At 39.7% G+C, this 16171-nt stretch overlaps 1 protein-coding gene across 9 annotated transcripts in view; it reads left to right on the top strand.

The window, feature by feature from the left end:
- The window catches only part of adgrb3 (adhesion G protein-coupled receptor B3), a 133514-nt gene that overhangs the window by 70150 nt on the left and 47193 nt on the right, over window positions 1-16171 (top strand). For all 9 annotated transcript variants that reach the window (XM_085183244.1, XM_085183246.1, XM_085183245.1 and 6 more), the window contains 6 exons: window positions 169-237; window positions 2694-2802; window positions 6974-7120; window positions 8162-8237; window positions 11099-11201; window positions 11737-11780. In XM_085183244.1, coding sequence (XP_085039370.1) covers window positions 169-237; window positions 2694-2802; window positions 6974-7120; window positions 8162-8237; window positions 11099-11201; window positions 11737-11780 — 548 coding nt within the window. The remainder of the gene's footprint in view (window positions 1-168; window positions 238-2693; window positions 2803-6973; window positions 7121-8161; window positions 8238-11098; window positions 11202-11736; window positions 11781-16171) is intronic.

Raw genomic sequence — 16171 nt, 5'->3', positions numbered from 1 at the left:
AGAAATCTCTTATTTTTTGCTATCCTAAATGCTAGTATATTATCCATAACAGTAGGTTTTTGGAATGCATGGTGTTTATTTCATGATTTGAGAAAAGCGTCTAGCTGCAGTGCCTGTTATGCTGGTGTGTGGGAGTGTTATGCATTTTCCCTTTCATCATCTCCACAGAACTTCTTTCAAATCATCAGCAACCTCCTGGAGGAGGAAAATAAGGAGAAATGGGAAGACGCGCAAAAGGTAAGCATGTGGCAGTACAAATAGTAAATAATTCAGCTTGCTGCATGAACACTGTTTGCCTCAAAATTCGACTCAAAGCTTGTTTGCTGTTACTCCATCTGAATAGCACAGATTAAAGCAAGTCAGGTGGATTTAGGATTATGTTACACTTACACATATGGTAGTGAGGTAATTTAGCAGGTGTGACATCTGGCCTCATTTAGAAAAAAACTAGTTCCTCTGAGCTCCACTTGGTGGCAGCAGCACTGCCATAGATATTGTCCAACCATCAACACTGCAGGACTCATTCCTTCTGCATTGTTTCACCCAGCTGATGCCGATGAAAGCAACCAGTGTGATTAGGACCTTACTCAGGTCAGTTTTACCATAAAAAAATGAACATTTCAGCAGCTGAGACTCCAATCCTTAGTCTCCCCTCTTGATATTTATCATATAGTAAAGGTGGATGGTGAAAAATTGTTTCAATATCCTTTAGAAATAGAGAAGCAACATACTGCAACACAGCGGCAATGTTGTGTATGTCAAAATTTAAGTGCCGAAAAGTACCCATTCACAAGACTTGTTTATTCACGGAGATTGGATTCTAGCATCGTCCTGGTTTAGACACATCTCTCAGTTTGAGAGGTGGCAGGTCTTGTTTTCAAAACTGCCACTGGTGTCTGAGACAGCCTGAACCCTGAAATCACACACATCCAGACTCTGACAGAGATGCCATCTGTGATGACTGCGAGTCTGCAAAGGGCATCTGCTCTGTTGTCACCTTCACAGGTAAATTGGGTGTCACCTGCACTGACACGAGTGAGGTGATGCCTTAAAATTACTTTTTTGTCTTACTTTCTCCACACCTGACTTCAGCTGATGCTATAAGGGGACACAGGCAGTTCAAATATTGCTCAGAGTGCCAGTCCTGGCTGTCTACACAAGGAGTAATTAGGTGTTTACTTACTGGAGCTTTAATTTGGCAGGGCCCCTAAAGGGATGATGTCGGTGAGAAGAGCTCACAAACTAGCAATTTCATCAGCGAGTATGCGTAAGAGATAAGGACAGACAGATCCGAGGAAGTATAGATAAATAAATATAATAAATATATTGTCTCCATGATTTAACACCCAGAAGAAATGTGCGACACTGTTAAATATTCCCACAGTTATTAATGTGCATGTCTGAGATGTGCTGCTTCAGTTACATCATTATAAAAAGTGAACATGGCCAAGCGGCGTCGCCTTACACAGTTTTTCTCACTTGTTGGGTTTCTTGCATTAATGAGTGTTCTCGGCTCAGCTTCCACAGCACCCACACACCAAAAACACGTACATGAAACACCTCACTATTGGGCTTAACTGGCTGTAAAGTTGGCTTTTTGCACTGATCACTATATATTCACCTCCTGCCTCTGTTACCATGGCAAGGAAAGGAACAGCTCTGTCTGCAGAACCTCTGCTGCAGCCATTTCCCTGCGCTGCCTTCACGTCTCGCGGTTGCCATGGAGACCAGCAGAATGAGCATTACTGCACTCTGCGTCAGACATGCCGGAAGGGGCGACATGATGTGCTTTTCTCCCCCACTATGGCTTTCACTCTGCTGTGTCAGAGGCTCTCGACTCCAGCACCGCTGATCCGTTATCCCGGCTTAGCCGCGGCACATGAAGAGGCATGTGCAGACACACACAAGGTGCTACAGAGGAGGGAAATACCTGCCTCAGGTGTTTGTTGAATATCAACTCAGAGTGAGGTGCTAATTGCTAAATGCCACTCAAAGGCCTCTCTAATTGCCTGACATCACCACTGTGCGCTTACACACTTATTTACGCCCCACGATTACGTGAGTCTTATGCAGAACTGAAAAATGGTATTGCAGTACAGCACTATATATCCCATTCAAAGACTATGATTAGATGTGAGACATCGCCAGTAGATGGGCAGCCAGGACAGTGATCCAATCTTTTGAAGGTCAATTATTGGATTAACGTGCCTTTGATTTATTGACTTTGGGGAAAAGAGCTGAGTGGACCAGCAGTGTTACCGCTTGTGCTATAGAGCTGTCCATGGTTCTGAATTCATGCCCCTTCACTCTTATGTGAGTGCTGATGTCCATGGAGCAACACGTGTACTGAGGCAATCACCCTTGACTTGGCAGTGCTTTTCCAGAAACAGGCCAGCCACCAAATGTGCTGGCACAGCTGGTGGTTACAGCTCTGATGCTGATGTTATTTGAATGGTTCAAATAGGGCTACAACTAATTTATATACACATATATATATGTATATATATATATATATATATATATATGTGTGTGTGTGTGTGTGTGTGTGTGTGTGTGTGTGGTTAATCATTTTCTTTTTCAGCAAGTTCAAAAATTTTATCTTTCATGCAAAAATAAGTACAGAGCACCACATTTTAATCACTGGAGAACTATTTAAATTAAAACTGTCCCCTTGTCTTTATTATCTTGTCCAGATCTACCCCGGAGCAGTGGAGCTCATGCAGGTCATAGAAGATTTCATCCACATTGTTGGACTGGGCATGAAGGATTTCCACAATGCCTATTTGATGACTGGAAACTTAGGTAAGAATCGACCCACTTTGCCTTCGGGCCCACAGCCGCTGAGATCGCTTTACCATTTGTTTTGGCTTGATATGGACACATAATCCCTGTGCTCCTCTGACTCCTTGTGTCAATTTCCCCACCATCATTAATTTAGGATAAATGCTTGGCAGTTGGGGTGGGGGAGTAAAATTACTGCAAATCAATAATGTTGATTAAAAGTGATCTTGCGGTCTTAATGTGCTAAATTCCAATGAAAACATTTAACACTCAATCCAATATCAGCAGCTTACAGCACGGGAAAACCTGCAAGAGTAGTGCCTTCACTAGAATAAATACAGACAATACTTCAAAATAACAACCACAGGTACACATTTTATTGATCCTCAAGTACATTTTAAAACACTGGGGATTTTATAACATAGTTTAGTAAGAGCAGCACTGCTTTCTTGATATTATAAAGCCTCTCACTAATTACAGACTCTGTATAGGTTCAAAGTTTTTTGGTCAATAATCACATCAAATATTTATGTTATTCTGAAGATGAAATGTTTGACGCTGCACTGAACTGTAGTTCTGTGAGTAACACTTGATTAGCAGAACATACCCTATAGCGTGTTTTGCAGTTGTACAGCCGCATGAGAAAAATTAATTAAAAATAAATAAATAAAAGATTGCTTGTCAGTTCCTTGTGAGATTAGCAGTCATGGAAAAAATACAGTAGGAGGGTCTGATAAAAGGCTGTAAAATTGGAAGTGAAATTACAAGTTTTCTTTGCAGCTGTAATGAGCTTTTCTGCAACGCTGATTTTTGTCGAGATTATGACTCGAAAAACAAAACAAAAAAAACAAAGTGCTGCTGTGGGTTCTTTTAGCTTCGGTCGCGCAGCCTCTCGGATGATCTGAGGTCTCTGTGGCATTTAATTTTTTACTCAGCCACAAATGGTGTCTTACTGGAATAGAAGAGTAGACCGGTGGTCTTCATTTATTCATGCAAGTGAATGTGAGTGTGCACAGCTGTGCCGTTAGGCCATTCCTCTTAAGAGGAACAGAGATGTTTCATCCTTGTATTCTTTACAATAGCTAACATTCAGCTCACTTCGAGCACACTTGCTCTCTGTGTTTCTTTATGGTATGTGATTTCCATAATGATGAATCGGTAGTCTCCAAGAATAGCATACCAAACATGGTTCAATGAATGCACACATCAAAGTACCATTATGAAACACTGTGAGAGTCAAATTAACTAATGGATTTAGACTTGGAAATAAGGTTTGAATGCATTTCACATTGCCAATCATTAATGACTTCTTTCACAGATGTGAGAATATTTCCGTGCTGTTCTCCTACTTTATACTTATTTCAATTTGTCTTAATGGCCATCATCCAAACTCATTGCCAGTGCCTTCTCCTTATGCTCAAAAAAGCATTAACACATGACCCCTGCTTTATACACAAAATGGAATCTGCTCTCTGAAACTGACTCTAAATTGACCGTTAAGTGTTTTATCCACATTCATACAAGTTCCTTGAGTAGTTTAATGCATTTCATAGCTGGGCTTGAATTTAAACTATTTGACTCTTATTACATTAGTCAGCTGTATCACTGTCCTGGCCTCCACTCAAACCTGCTGGACTGTGGACTAAACCGTGTCCATCTGTCAGATGTGATATGACAGGAAATATTTTTGGTAAGCGTGGAGCAATGATGCAACTCACCGCTGTTTCTCAGTCTAAGAAAGCACTGAGTGGCATAATCAGGGCACCAGATTCAAAACATTCTGAAGTTTTTCTCCCACATGTCCATAGAATGAAGATATATTGATTTCATGCAACAAGAAATGCAAGAAACTGAAATAATGGAATAATTCCAACACGGTCAACAACATCTTCTTGCTTATTATCACCCGAGTTATTATATTTTGTTTGGTTTTTTTTTCTTAATTTACATATATGCACGCTCATTGTAAAATATGACCTTTATTTTGAAATAACAGCAGCGTTACTCGGTGTGAGATCAAAAGGGAAGTAATTAAAAATAAAACTTCTGTTGAGAGGAACTTGATTGTTTTGACTGAAGGAGGAACAGCTACACTAAAAGTGTGCTCACATAAAGTGCAAAGAACACTTGTCGGTAAAAAGCTCATTTGAATAATCACATCATTTTCTGTTAGAAATCTTAAGGAGCATGAGTGAACCTCTTAATAAGAGTATGTGAATGTTGGAAGCATCATTATTATGTAGAGTGCTAAAGCAGCTTTTTTTTTTTTTTTTGGAAAAAGTGAGCACAAAGGCTCGGCAGAGAGGGGCGGAGGGGGCATTTGGCTTTTGAGCAATTATTTGGAGATATAACATTAATGAGTTGCCTCTGGCTAGAATCAACTTGACTGGCTGCTGGTGGTGGTAAAATACAGGGGCCTAGCTGGGAGAAATTATTGTGCCAGAATGGACTCTCTGATTTAATTTTTTCTTTTTTTTCTAATGTCAAAATTAATTACCGCTCCTATAAAATGTTTTCGCATTTGCCACTGCAGAGCTGTTTTCAAAAAACAATCAAGATATGATTCGATACCACATGATTAATACATGAAACTTTCTAATTATCCCATCCGTGGCCAGTGCACCGGCACAGCCAGCCAATGGCAGTGATTTCAGCTCACACACACAGTGCCTTAGCGGCCACGTGGCCCTTTTTGATTAAAGGAATGGAAAGTTTTGTGGCTCCATCAGTGAAAGCCAAGTGGAGAGCATCTGGCTGAGTAAGATATTGCGGCATCATTTCGTCACTAATTTATGGCAGCCTCTTGACACCTAGATAAATACTGGCTGTCACCACTGTATCGTCCTGTGTCCTCCTACTTTTAGTCAAATAACCTTGATTGGAAAAGGCTGTCCACTGCAGCAACTTGTTCTCCCTCCTTGCAAGCTAACAGTTGGAGGACAAAGTGAAGCTTGGGACATGCAAAAAAAATTTAACACAGTCTTGAAGGTGGACTGCATCACGCTCTATTGTCTTTTTTTTTCTGGTTGTCTACTGTGAGGCTGCGTGTCATGGTCGAGAGAATATTTTGACAGTAATAGTGATTAATTTCCACTGCACACACAATAGCTGGAAATGCTCATTAATTTCTTTGCAGGATGTTTATGTTGTCTGACTTCAATGGTTTACTTAACGCTGAATCTCTCATGAACGCATTCAGACGTAATGAGCGATGCAATAAATCCCTCTTATGAAAATGAACCATACAGAATACTCTTAGTGCAATGAATTGCTGTTCAGAGGCGTCGCTGTCCGTAATTACTGCTTTATTTGTGCTGTGTAGCCCCATCAGGCGGATGCAAAGCCCCATTTACCTGCAGAATTACCCAGAACTCTGAGAGACAGTCTTCCCAGCACCATGTTGTGTTTCACAGTGTGCCCTGTGACTAAAACCACAAACATGAATAAACATGCAGACCACTGCTGCTCCCAACATCTGGTCCTACGAACGGGCCTCTTTGCAAAAACGGCAGGTCTTGTGGTGCTCTGTGATTTCATGCCCGCTGCAGGATCATCCCAAACACCTAGATGCACCTTCACTGTCACTGATTTCACTCACACATGGAGTCGCGCCAGGATTCAAATTGTATTATTGGCACAGTACAATGAACAATAGAGCTTCTGCATCAATGGTAGGATTAGCCTCAGATTCCCCTTGCTGAAGCACTACCTGACTGGGACTGGATGTGATACCAGGTAGAGAACAGTACAGCTTTATCCTCCCCTTGTAATGCTAAGGCCTTTTCTGTTGATCCTGGGTATTTTCCTTGTCACTGCCTTAGTGCACTGACTGGCCTTTTATGGCACCTCAGCAGGGAGGTGCCATAAAAGGAAAGCGTGATTAAGGTGATTACCTTTCTAGTACTTGTTAGGTGCCAGTTGTAGCTTTGGGTTTGTATTTTGCAGCAAATGAATGCATCAAAAGCCCAGTTGGCCTGGTATGGCTGACAGATGACCTGCATATTTGCATAATTATTCAGTTTCATGTAAAATCTACCTATTAATTTGTGAGAGAATGCAGACTCTGCATGTTGAACTCGAATCACAGGAATGCCCTTGTGTTTACTTTTAAATGACAGTGGTGCAGACTGCATTATGTTCATAATTTTGTTCAAGCAATGCTAATAATCTGTATTTCCTCGTTTTTCTGTAGTCGCCAGCATCCAGAGGCTTCCAGCAGTGTCTGTGATGACTGACATTAACTTCCCCATGAAGGGTCGTAAAGGCATGGTTGACTGGGCCAGAAACTCTGAAGATAAAGTGGTCATCCCAAAGGGCCTCTTTGTTTCCCAGTCAGCAGGTATGGGACTATATCACCGAGTCATCTGACTGCTAGTCAAATACGTCTTTCTTCAAGAATTAGAGGCACATAAACAGTCTCCACGTGCAAACTCCATCTGTCTTAGAATATATATTCAGTATATACATACATATATTCTGTCAAGCTTCAGAATTACAACCTGCAGCAACACGTCTTAAATGTGCAGGGAAACTGTAGTAGATTCGCAGGATTAATGCTTCATGAATACACAATGATTGATTCACTGGCCACTGTTGAAAATTGGAAAATATATGTCTTCACATCTCAGCAGAAGTGGAATGATTTTAGCTGAGTTGGAGTGTCTGACAAGTTACTAGACTTTCAAGCAGACACATCTGTCTTCTGAAGAATGTTTTTTTCCCTTTAATGTTTATGCTTCACCACTCCTTGTTTAGAAAAAGTGAAATAATGGTACAAGCCTCTGAACAGAGCCAGTTTGCTTGCCTCTGCTTGTTCACTTGCAAGAGTTTTCCATCAGCTCAGCATTTGTAGCGTCCTCTCAAACAATGCCAGTTGCCACTCTATACTGCAATCCAGAGCCAGGCAATTTGGTTGATTGGTGTAATCAGTCTTATCCCAAATATATCAATGATAGCAAAACAAGGAATTAATTAGCATGCCACGTGCTTGACCCAAACCAATTCTGCAGTGGACTCTCTCTTGCTGGACAAACAAAATCAGGTGTTAGTTAATGTGATTTGTTTGGAAATAAAAGCACACCTTCAGGTTTCATTGGGCATTTATGTAAATGATTGTATATTTAATGAGCTAACACCTAATTTGCATATATAAAATGAGCTTTAGAAAACTTGCATATACACAAATACATTTTTTTTAATTCAGAGGCTAATTTATACATCTGTTTGTCCTGCAAAATATGCTTAAAATGTTTGGGTTTTTTGTGGCTGATGACAGTGTTTCTTTACTTAAAAATTCACAAAGCATCATCATTTGCAGTAGTAATAAAAAAAAGGGGGAAATCTATCTGACATGACATCAAAGCTTCATTTCCTCCTTCAGATATGGAGGGATCGCCTGTCTTCATTTTGGGAACTGTTCTCTACAAGACTCTTGGACTCATGCTACCTTCACCAAAGTAAGGGCAACATTTCTCATTGTCTGCGTTTTCTGGTCTGCTAGCAGGAGGAAATATGAGACAGATTTAATCCTTTGGAAGCTGCACAGGTGTCCATTTTTATTCACAGTAGCAGATCAAGTCTGAAAAAAATGCTGTGCCTTTGTCGCTCTAGTGTCCCTGAAAGTTCCACTTAATACATTGAATAGAAATCTTATTTTGTCCTTCTTACAAACAAATACTTGCATTTTGCTGCTGTTCTTTTATTTTTTAGAGCTCTGTGTCACTGTAGCATGCAATATGTAGTTAATTAAGGATGACATTAGTGTCTGGAAAAGCAGTGGGATGTCCCAAACAAACACCTGGTGTCAGACACCAATCAACAAGTCCCTGGCAGCAACGTCCCAAGGACAAACCGGTCATTCCAGCACCGTTCGGGCCAGCTGTTACAGAGAGAGCAGCAGCCCTGTGGGTAAATGCAGAGAGGAGGTTATAATGGGACACTGAATTGTGTCCTGTGCAGACAAACATGAGGATAAGCTGATCAAATGGCAACTCTGAAAAGAGAAATACCAGGCAATGTGAGCTTTTAGTGTACTCGTAATTAGAGAGGCATCTATGTGTCATGTGTTTATTACATTTTAAAATAAGTACAGGAAACAGACATATGCAAAAGTCAGATGACAAATTTGAATTATTTGCTGCTCATCATTATGGACCTGCTGCATTTTCAGCTCTTCTTTTCTTCGTGTGGATGACAATTTTTCTCCCTGGGGGAAAGTACATACTGATTTTTGTCTTCATTTCAAAATATAATATGTTCTGTCAACTATACCAAAGCTGGATATCCCTTTGAAACATGACTATGATGCTAGCCTGTAAAAGCATATAACACAAAGCATCTTCAGGTGAGCTTTGTAGACTGTGTTTTCTAGTTTCTTTTCTTTTCTTTTTTCTTTACATAATTACTGCCAAATCATCCTGTATAGCATATCTGATGTCTAATGGGCAGCTCTTGTAGTCCTCCTTTACTGACTTTAATATTCAGGTTAGTATTCAGTGCAAGCAGCATTAGAGAAAATATGCTGCCTGACACTGAAACTTGAATTTGAAGAACTCGCACTCTGAAATGTAGATCATTAGATTAGCAGGCAGAGAGGAGCTTTAAATTCAAAAATATATGCACAATATCTTCCCTAAAACACCAAATCAGGTTTTAATACCAGCGTGGCCCTTAAGCCTCACTCACTCTAAAGTTATACCTAATCCTTTAGTATTAACAGTAAATTTTCAGACATTATAAAAATGCTAGAATCTAGACTATCAGTGTTGGAAATGATGATGCATGATGTTATTCCTAATGAGGGATTCACTGTAACTCGTTTGTGTCTGTTTGCGTAGGTATTTGGCTACGCAGGATGAAGGATTATGGCCATGCCACCTACTCAGACGTGTTTGTGTGCAGTCCTCCAAACAACCAACAGCATGTGACCCAACAGGGGTTACACTATGCGTAGTTGAATGTTGATTAGTTGAAAAGCGGGCCTGAACAGGAAACCAAGCTTTAGCGGAGCTCACCACATAGAGGGAGAAGCATGAAAAAAAAAATCAAAGATTAAATAACAGCATGGAAAGAGCAGACGCTGGCAGCAGTGGACACTTCCCATTGTTTTCAGCACTGGGGTTCACTTCAACTCTTTGTATAACTTTGTCTTCTCCTCAGCTGGCTGAAGGAGCAACAGCAGCACAATTGGGAGTAGCACACAGAGTAGTTGTTCCACATATTTTGACCTTTGATGGCTTTAAGCAGCTACAGCATGGAGATGATGGTCTGCAAAGCTATGCGAGGCCCTTCATAGGACCAACGCACAACCATGCCAAGGTCCTGAGTGCACTCAAAAGCTTAATTCAGCATGCTTGAAGCACAGACAGTATGTCCACATTTTGAAGTTCCAGTATTGACATTTTGGCTGCTTTTTTGGAGCTAGATGTTGCCTTTCATGGATGAAAGGATGGAGTGCTAATTGTCAGTGGTTAGCTATTAGCTGTTAGCTAAATCTAAATTAAGAAAGCAAACCAAAAAAACTAATAGCACACTAGAATTTCACTCATCAAAACTGAAGCACAGACTTGTAGGATGGTCTGATTAGTGAGAGAATCTATTAAACCTACACAAACAGCTCACACATTCAGTGCAGGGATCCGGTTTAATTATGTCATCCAGTCAGCCCCAGCTGCCTGTGTGGGACAGCTGTCAATCAGTGCAGCCACATCCCAAATTCAACTATGGTGGATGGGTTAGAAAAAGGAGAGGGGAAACTGATTTGTTTGTTTGTTTTGTTTTTAATAACAGCTTTTAAATATTATTTTTAGTGCTGTAAAATTAGACAGACTCCCTTTTAGACCCATACTCCAGTGGCACTTAGGGGAAATGCAGTTTCTGCACATCAGTGTCTTCATTTTTGTGCTCTGGGGGTTGCCCCTCAGTGTAAATTCTTGCACCGTGCTAACACAGCTAAACTTAAAAATAAGCCACACTGATGAACAACACTGAAATGTTAATTGACAAGGACATCTAAGAAGCATTTAGTAAAAAGATCACAACACATATATGTAAATATGGCTACCTATGCACAAACATTGTTACACATAAAGCAATTATTATCATCTATGTTTGTAAAAAGATTTATTATAAATTATTATAATTCTTTTGGTTTTTTGACTTGATCTTTTCCCTGTGAATGCGATGTTAAGCTCTTTTTCTCCCCGTTTGTTTCACATGCCATGTTTACTGTGAAATTTTGTTCGAGTCTTGACTAAATGCCGAATGACACATTTGAATAATTAATTTTGTAATTTTCTCACATCTCTGTTTGATTCAGGAACCACACAGTTGTGAACTCCAAGGTCATAGCTGTGACTGTGAGACCCGAGCCCAAGGCCACTGAGTCCCACCTGGAGATTGAACTGGCTCACTTGGCAAATGTAAGCACAGTAACTAAAATGTTCATACACAGATGCACAGTAAATACTGTATATAGTTTGGATCTATAGTTTATTGACCTTCATGTTCCTTTGTTAACACTACACAAAGAGTTTTTGTTTGCTGGCTGAATGTTCTACAAAGACCACAGCACGTATCATCTCCCATTAGCTGACACACAATGGCGGTTAATTGGCTCGATAATTAATTTGCAAGCACCCGGTGTCGGGAGAGAGCACTACGTTCAGATAATTACAAGGACAATCCCTTTTTATGATCCAGCCCTTTTTATTCATCTTTGAGATAAAGTGCATGTAAGTCCGAACGTGTCAGCAAATTTGTGCTTGCGTGTGTGTGTGTGTGTGTGGTAGTGGAGTCCAAAGCTTTTTTGTGTGATCTATGAAACACATTTTCAAAAAAGCTAAATAAAAGGACAAACATTCACTTGATTTATAATAATGATGATGGTGGTGATGAAAATAATAATGAGTTATCATTGTAATTTACCAAACATTTTGTCGTTTTCCTGCCTTCCAGGGAACAATGAACCCTTACTGTGCGCTGTGGGACAGCACCATAATGTAAGTGGGCATGCACTTTCACTTCTTTTCACTTTTTTTGTTGTTATAGGTATTCATTATTTTCTGTGTATCTTAATCAAATCATATTGAGAGTGTGTTTTTTTGGGATAATTTCCATGTTCAAAATCAGGGTAATACATTTTTCTGGGTAAACCATTACAACATTATTGGAACTACAAAGAAACTGCATTAAACCTCATTCAGAGCGGACAACACGGTAGGCCAGTTGTAAGTCATATGAGTTTAATGCTTGGCTGTAAAACTCACACGTGTTGATTTAAACCTGTGTTCTTACTGACTTTGAGTCAACGATGCCAAGGTCCTGAAGTTGCAGAGTTCTTGTTTAGTGAATGTCATCATGACTTCATCAAGTTTTCTATCAGAACCCAACACAAATCAAACAAATACGAGTTACTAATACTAATGAGTTAGAAAATAGCCCGTTTCAAATAGCCCGTCTCACAGCAGTTGAGACATTTATATCTATACCAGTCCTTTACAAAATAGTTTGAGTGCATACAAAACTAAAAGGCAATTGGCAGCATGTATAGGCTTCAGCAGACTTCTTAAAGATATTCATTTTACAGTAAGTGCTGATAAAAGTCACTGCCTAAGGTGCTGTAGCATCAGTCAAAAATCCTGCAGAATTATATAATGTATCAGGAGGGAAACTCCCACAAATTATGAGGACACAAAGCACAACCGCTTTACCTAAACGAAACACAGCAGCTCATAGAGAATGCTTAATTTTATAGTGTAGAAATGTGACACGCGATAAGAATACAACAAATATTACATTTATGTAAAGCCAATGACTTGAGTAACATTACATTTTGCACTTTTGCTTTTCTGAATAAGTTGTTTGCTGCTTGATGCATAGTCCTCCAAACTGTGTCTGTGTTTGAGGTTGTTGTGCCATTTGTGTTGATTTGATGTCACCTTCTCTGCAGCAAACAGAACAGTCCTGTGATTTCCCATGTTGGATCATTTCCACTCAAAAGTGGAATTTTCTTTGTACTTTAAAATAAGACTTGTTCACGGTGTCAGTACGTGTTAATTAGCCTCAAAAAGACATCATGAATGATTGTCCCTGAGGTAGTGTAGAAGGCCAGGTAGACTGCCTCGCGGCTGGAAAGAAAAGAAGCATCACATAACAGGTGGGGGGCCAGGGCAAAAGAGGTCAGATGAATGGCCTGAAGGCTGGAAATCTGCTGAGCTAAAGAGTTTAGAGGGTGGCTGCAAGGCTAGGGAGAAAAAAAAGATGGTTGGAAGAGTTGCCAGGAAACTGAATCTACAGGTTATTATGAAGCTCACAAACAAAAAGGGCAAGGACAGACAGGACGAGCTGAAAACTGTAGAAACCGTGCACAAAGGATTATAGGCAGCTTAAGAGCTTCTGAGTGCTGCACCGATAGAAGACTTTAAACCAAAGAAGGCACTATCTTGCTGTTAGAGGTAGCACTCACAGATGATGGCTCAAAACAAGAAACATCTTCCGGTAGGGCCAGGCAGGTGAGAATAAGAACTGGTGTGTTGCCATGGAGACAAAAAGACCATGAGGACAGACAGAAAGCTGATGACTGGTTTAAAAGAGCAATGGCTGGAGTGAAGAAGCTTCAGTGGGGTGACCTGGAGATCCACAGTATTGTGATTGGTGGGCAGTAGTTTTGATCCAGGACAGGTTGACAACTGGGATGCAAATACTTCTGAAGTGGCAGCAGATTAAATATCAGTGAGTCTTAGAGTGGCAGACACCAGTCTTAAGACCTGGAGCATTTGGGGTAGTGCCCAGTAGTCATCGCGCAGAGAAGACAGGCTATTGAATATTTGAGGGATGGACATTTCACTGGGTGTTGGCAGGGGCGGCTGATGGATGGTTGGGGTGGCCGATTGAACAGCTTAGGCAGCTACACAAGCAATTACCTGATGAAGATTTCCAGTGTTGGACATCAAAAAGAAAGAGAGAGAGAGAACTCTGGTGGCTGTTGGGGCAAATGGCAAGGCAGGATCCAAAGAAAGATTTGCTCCTGGGTGGTCCAATAAAAGTTGATAAACCTAAAAATTAAACAGGGTTGGATACTGCAAACAGCAGGCAAGTCAACTCAAACTGCATGAGGGATTTACAGGCAACAATGTCTGCAATGGATATCATCGAGTGGGCGCAAGCCAGCATTTCACATAATGAAGAAAGAAAACATTTGGTGTACTACAATAATGTTGTGGTTTTGTCTGCATTTGTCTGCATGTGTTATAGGAAAAACAAGACTTTTCCTCCTTCTGTCGCATTTCTGCTGCACAGCCATCGTTTGCATCATCCACTTGGGCGATACACGTGTCTTTTAAGCTCAACAAAAATACCAGAATTATTATAGAAAACTACTCAAGCTTACCTGAAATCAGTGGAAGAGAAATCGTATTTTTTAGAACTTCAACGTGGACAGCGGTATTGCTTTTTCTAAAATAAGAATACTAACACTATGGATGGATCATGATCAACTTTTGTTCAGTTTGTTGTTTATTTTTATTTTTTTTACCTGTAACTGGATGGAAATTTATTTACTAGAAATATGTTTGATTCCAGTGTAACTAAATTATGTACAACCTAACAGCAATAGTGGATGAACAGAGCTCTGACAAAAGCATATAAAAGCTCGTTACTTTCACTGTGAAATAGCATCTGAATTGTGTCCTCTGTCCTCTATCACAGTATTTGAGGGCAGCTGGTCTATTTTTGAACAGCAATGATACAACTGGGACAACTCAGCTACATTCTCTCTGTCTGACTTTCACAAACCTAGTGTTAAATATCTGATTTTTTTCCCCCCATACTACATTAGGTAATTTTAATCATAGCACCACTGAATGACTCCATGGTATGATAATCATGTTTCAAACATTTGGCTCTTTCTATTATCCAATAGGATCCACTCTTAGGACTCATTTAGGGGGTGATGTGCCATCTGTCAGCCATGTTGGTTCAAACCAAATGAGAGTGCTCACTTTGACAATTAGCAGAGAGAAAACATTTCCAAGCTATGGTCCACGTGCAGGTTATGTGAACACTGAGCTGGACTTTAACATAAACTACACGATCAAAGTATTTTTAAACAAATGTGCTCAAATCTTTCAGAATAGGCTTTATTTATATAAGACTTACAAATAATGAAATGTTGAAATTGACTATAACTAACTTCCAATGTAATATTAAAGTAGTGACCAGAATACTAAACTGCTTGAAAACACTGAGGACTCAATTCACATTATTATTATGGTGGCCTATAGGTGAATCTGCTGCAGTTGGCTAGCTTTGAAAACAACAGAGAAATATAAACAAACGCCACACACTGAGTTCTAAAATATCCAATATCTTTTTTAAATTTACTCTTCCGGTCTCCAGGTCCACAGCACTGAGTGTAAACATATCAGATGCATACACTTTTATTACTTTTTCAAATGTCAATATTTTTTTTCTTTTTTCTTTCAAATAACCTCGAAATTACCAATATCCCACCACTGTGCCAAGGGAACAGTATAAAGTGCAACCCAGTGACTCCAGATCAGTTAACATCCCTGTTGTGGTCAAAAATAAATATTTAGGGAGAATTAATCTGCCTGACAACTCACTTCACCTTATCCCTAGCTTTCATAAATAACATTTTAACTATATATATATTACTCCATCTTAGAATATCTTAGAAGTGATATGTCACTGTGACTGTCACTGTCTACCATAAGGTTATTTTATAGTCTCTTTCTAATGCTATGATATAAAAACAAACTAGTTGTAAAACTAGGCAGTTTTCTTCCTTACTGCCCCCAAACTTGTAGAAAAAATAAAAATGCAGAATGACGTTCCAAGATAGTTCTGGCCTTTTGACGTTGCCTTGCAATTAACTGCTTTTAAAAATCCTCTGATGCTTGGGAAGCAGTGCGTGGAAAGCCATATGAGTGTCTTTTTGACATTTTAATCGCAGATGCTTCAGGACCCTTTCTCGGATTATCAAACAGAGTCTCGTGGAAGCTAAACATCAAACGGCTGAGAACATTTGCAGATCCTTAAATAAGGATTCACAAGTCAGCATCTTGGCCCTTCATTAAGATATCTTTAAAACAGAGAATTTCACAGCCTTTTATTTCACCCTCAAGGTTATTTTATTGTTTAATGTGTTTACTCTAAGCAAGACAATGAAGTACGAAATTATTGTTATTTAAATATTAAATAATGACTTTCTAGTCAAATATATTGATGGATAAAGTCTTTTTTCCTAGCATGCAAAGACACGAGTTTGACACAAGTTTAGAATAAAACAAAAATAAAGTATAGCAAGGACTCGAGCAGTAAAACGTGTTTTAAACAATTATGTGTAAAAACAAAACAAAACCGCTGATTA

The sequence above is a fragment of the Neolamprologus multifasciatus genome, chromosome 13, assembly GCF_963576455.1.
Source record: "Neolamprologus multifasciatus chromosome 13, fNeoMul1.2, whole genome shotgun sequence".
Lineage (NCBI taxonomy): Eukaryota > Metazoa > Chordata > Actinopteri > Cichliformes > Cichlidae > Neolamprologus > Neolamprologus multifasciatus.
The sequence above is the reverse complement of the archived record's forward strand: the minus strand, read 5'-3'. Positions and strand labels throughout refer to the sequence as shown.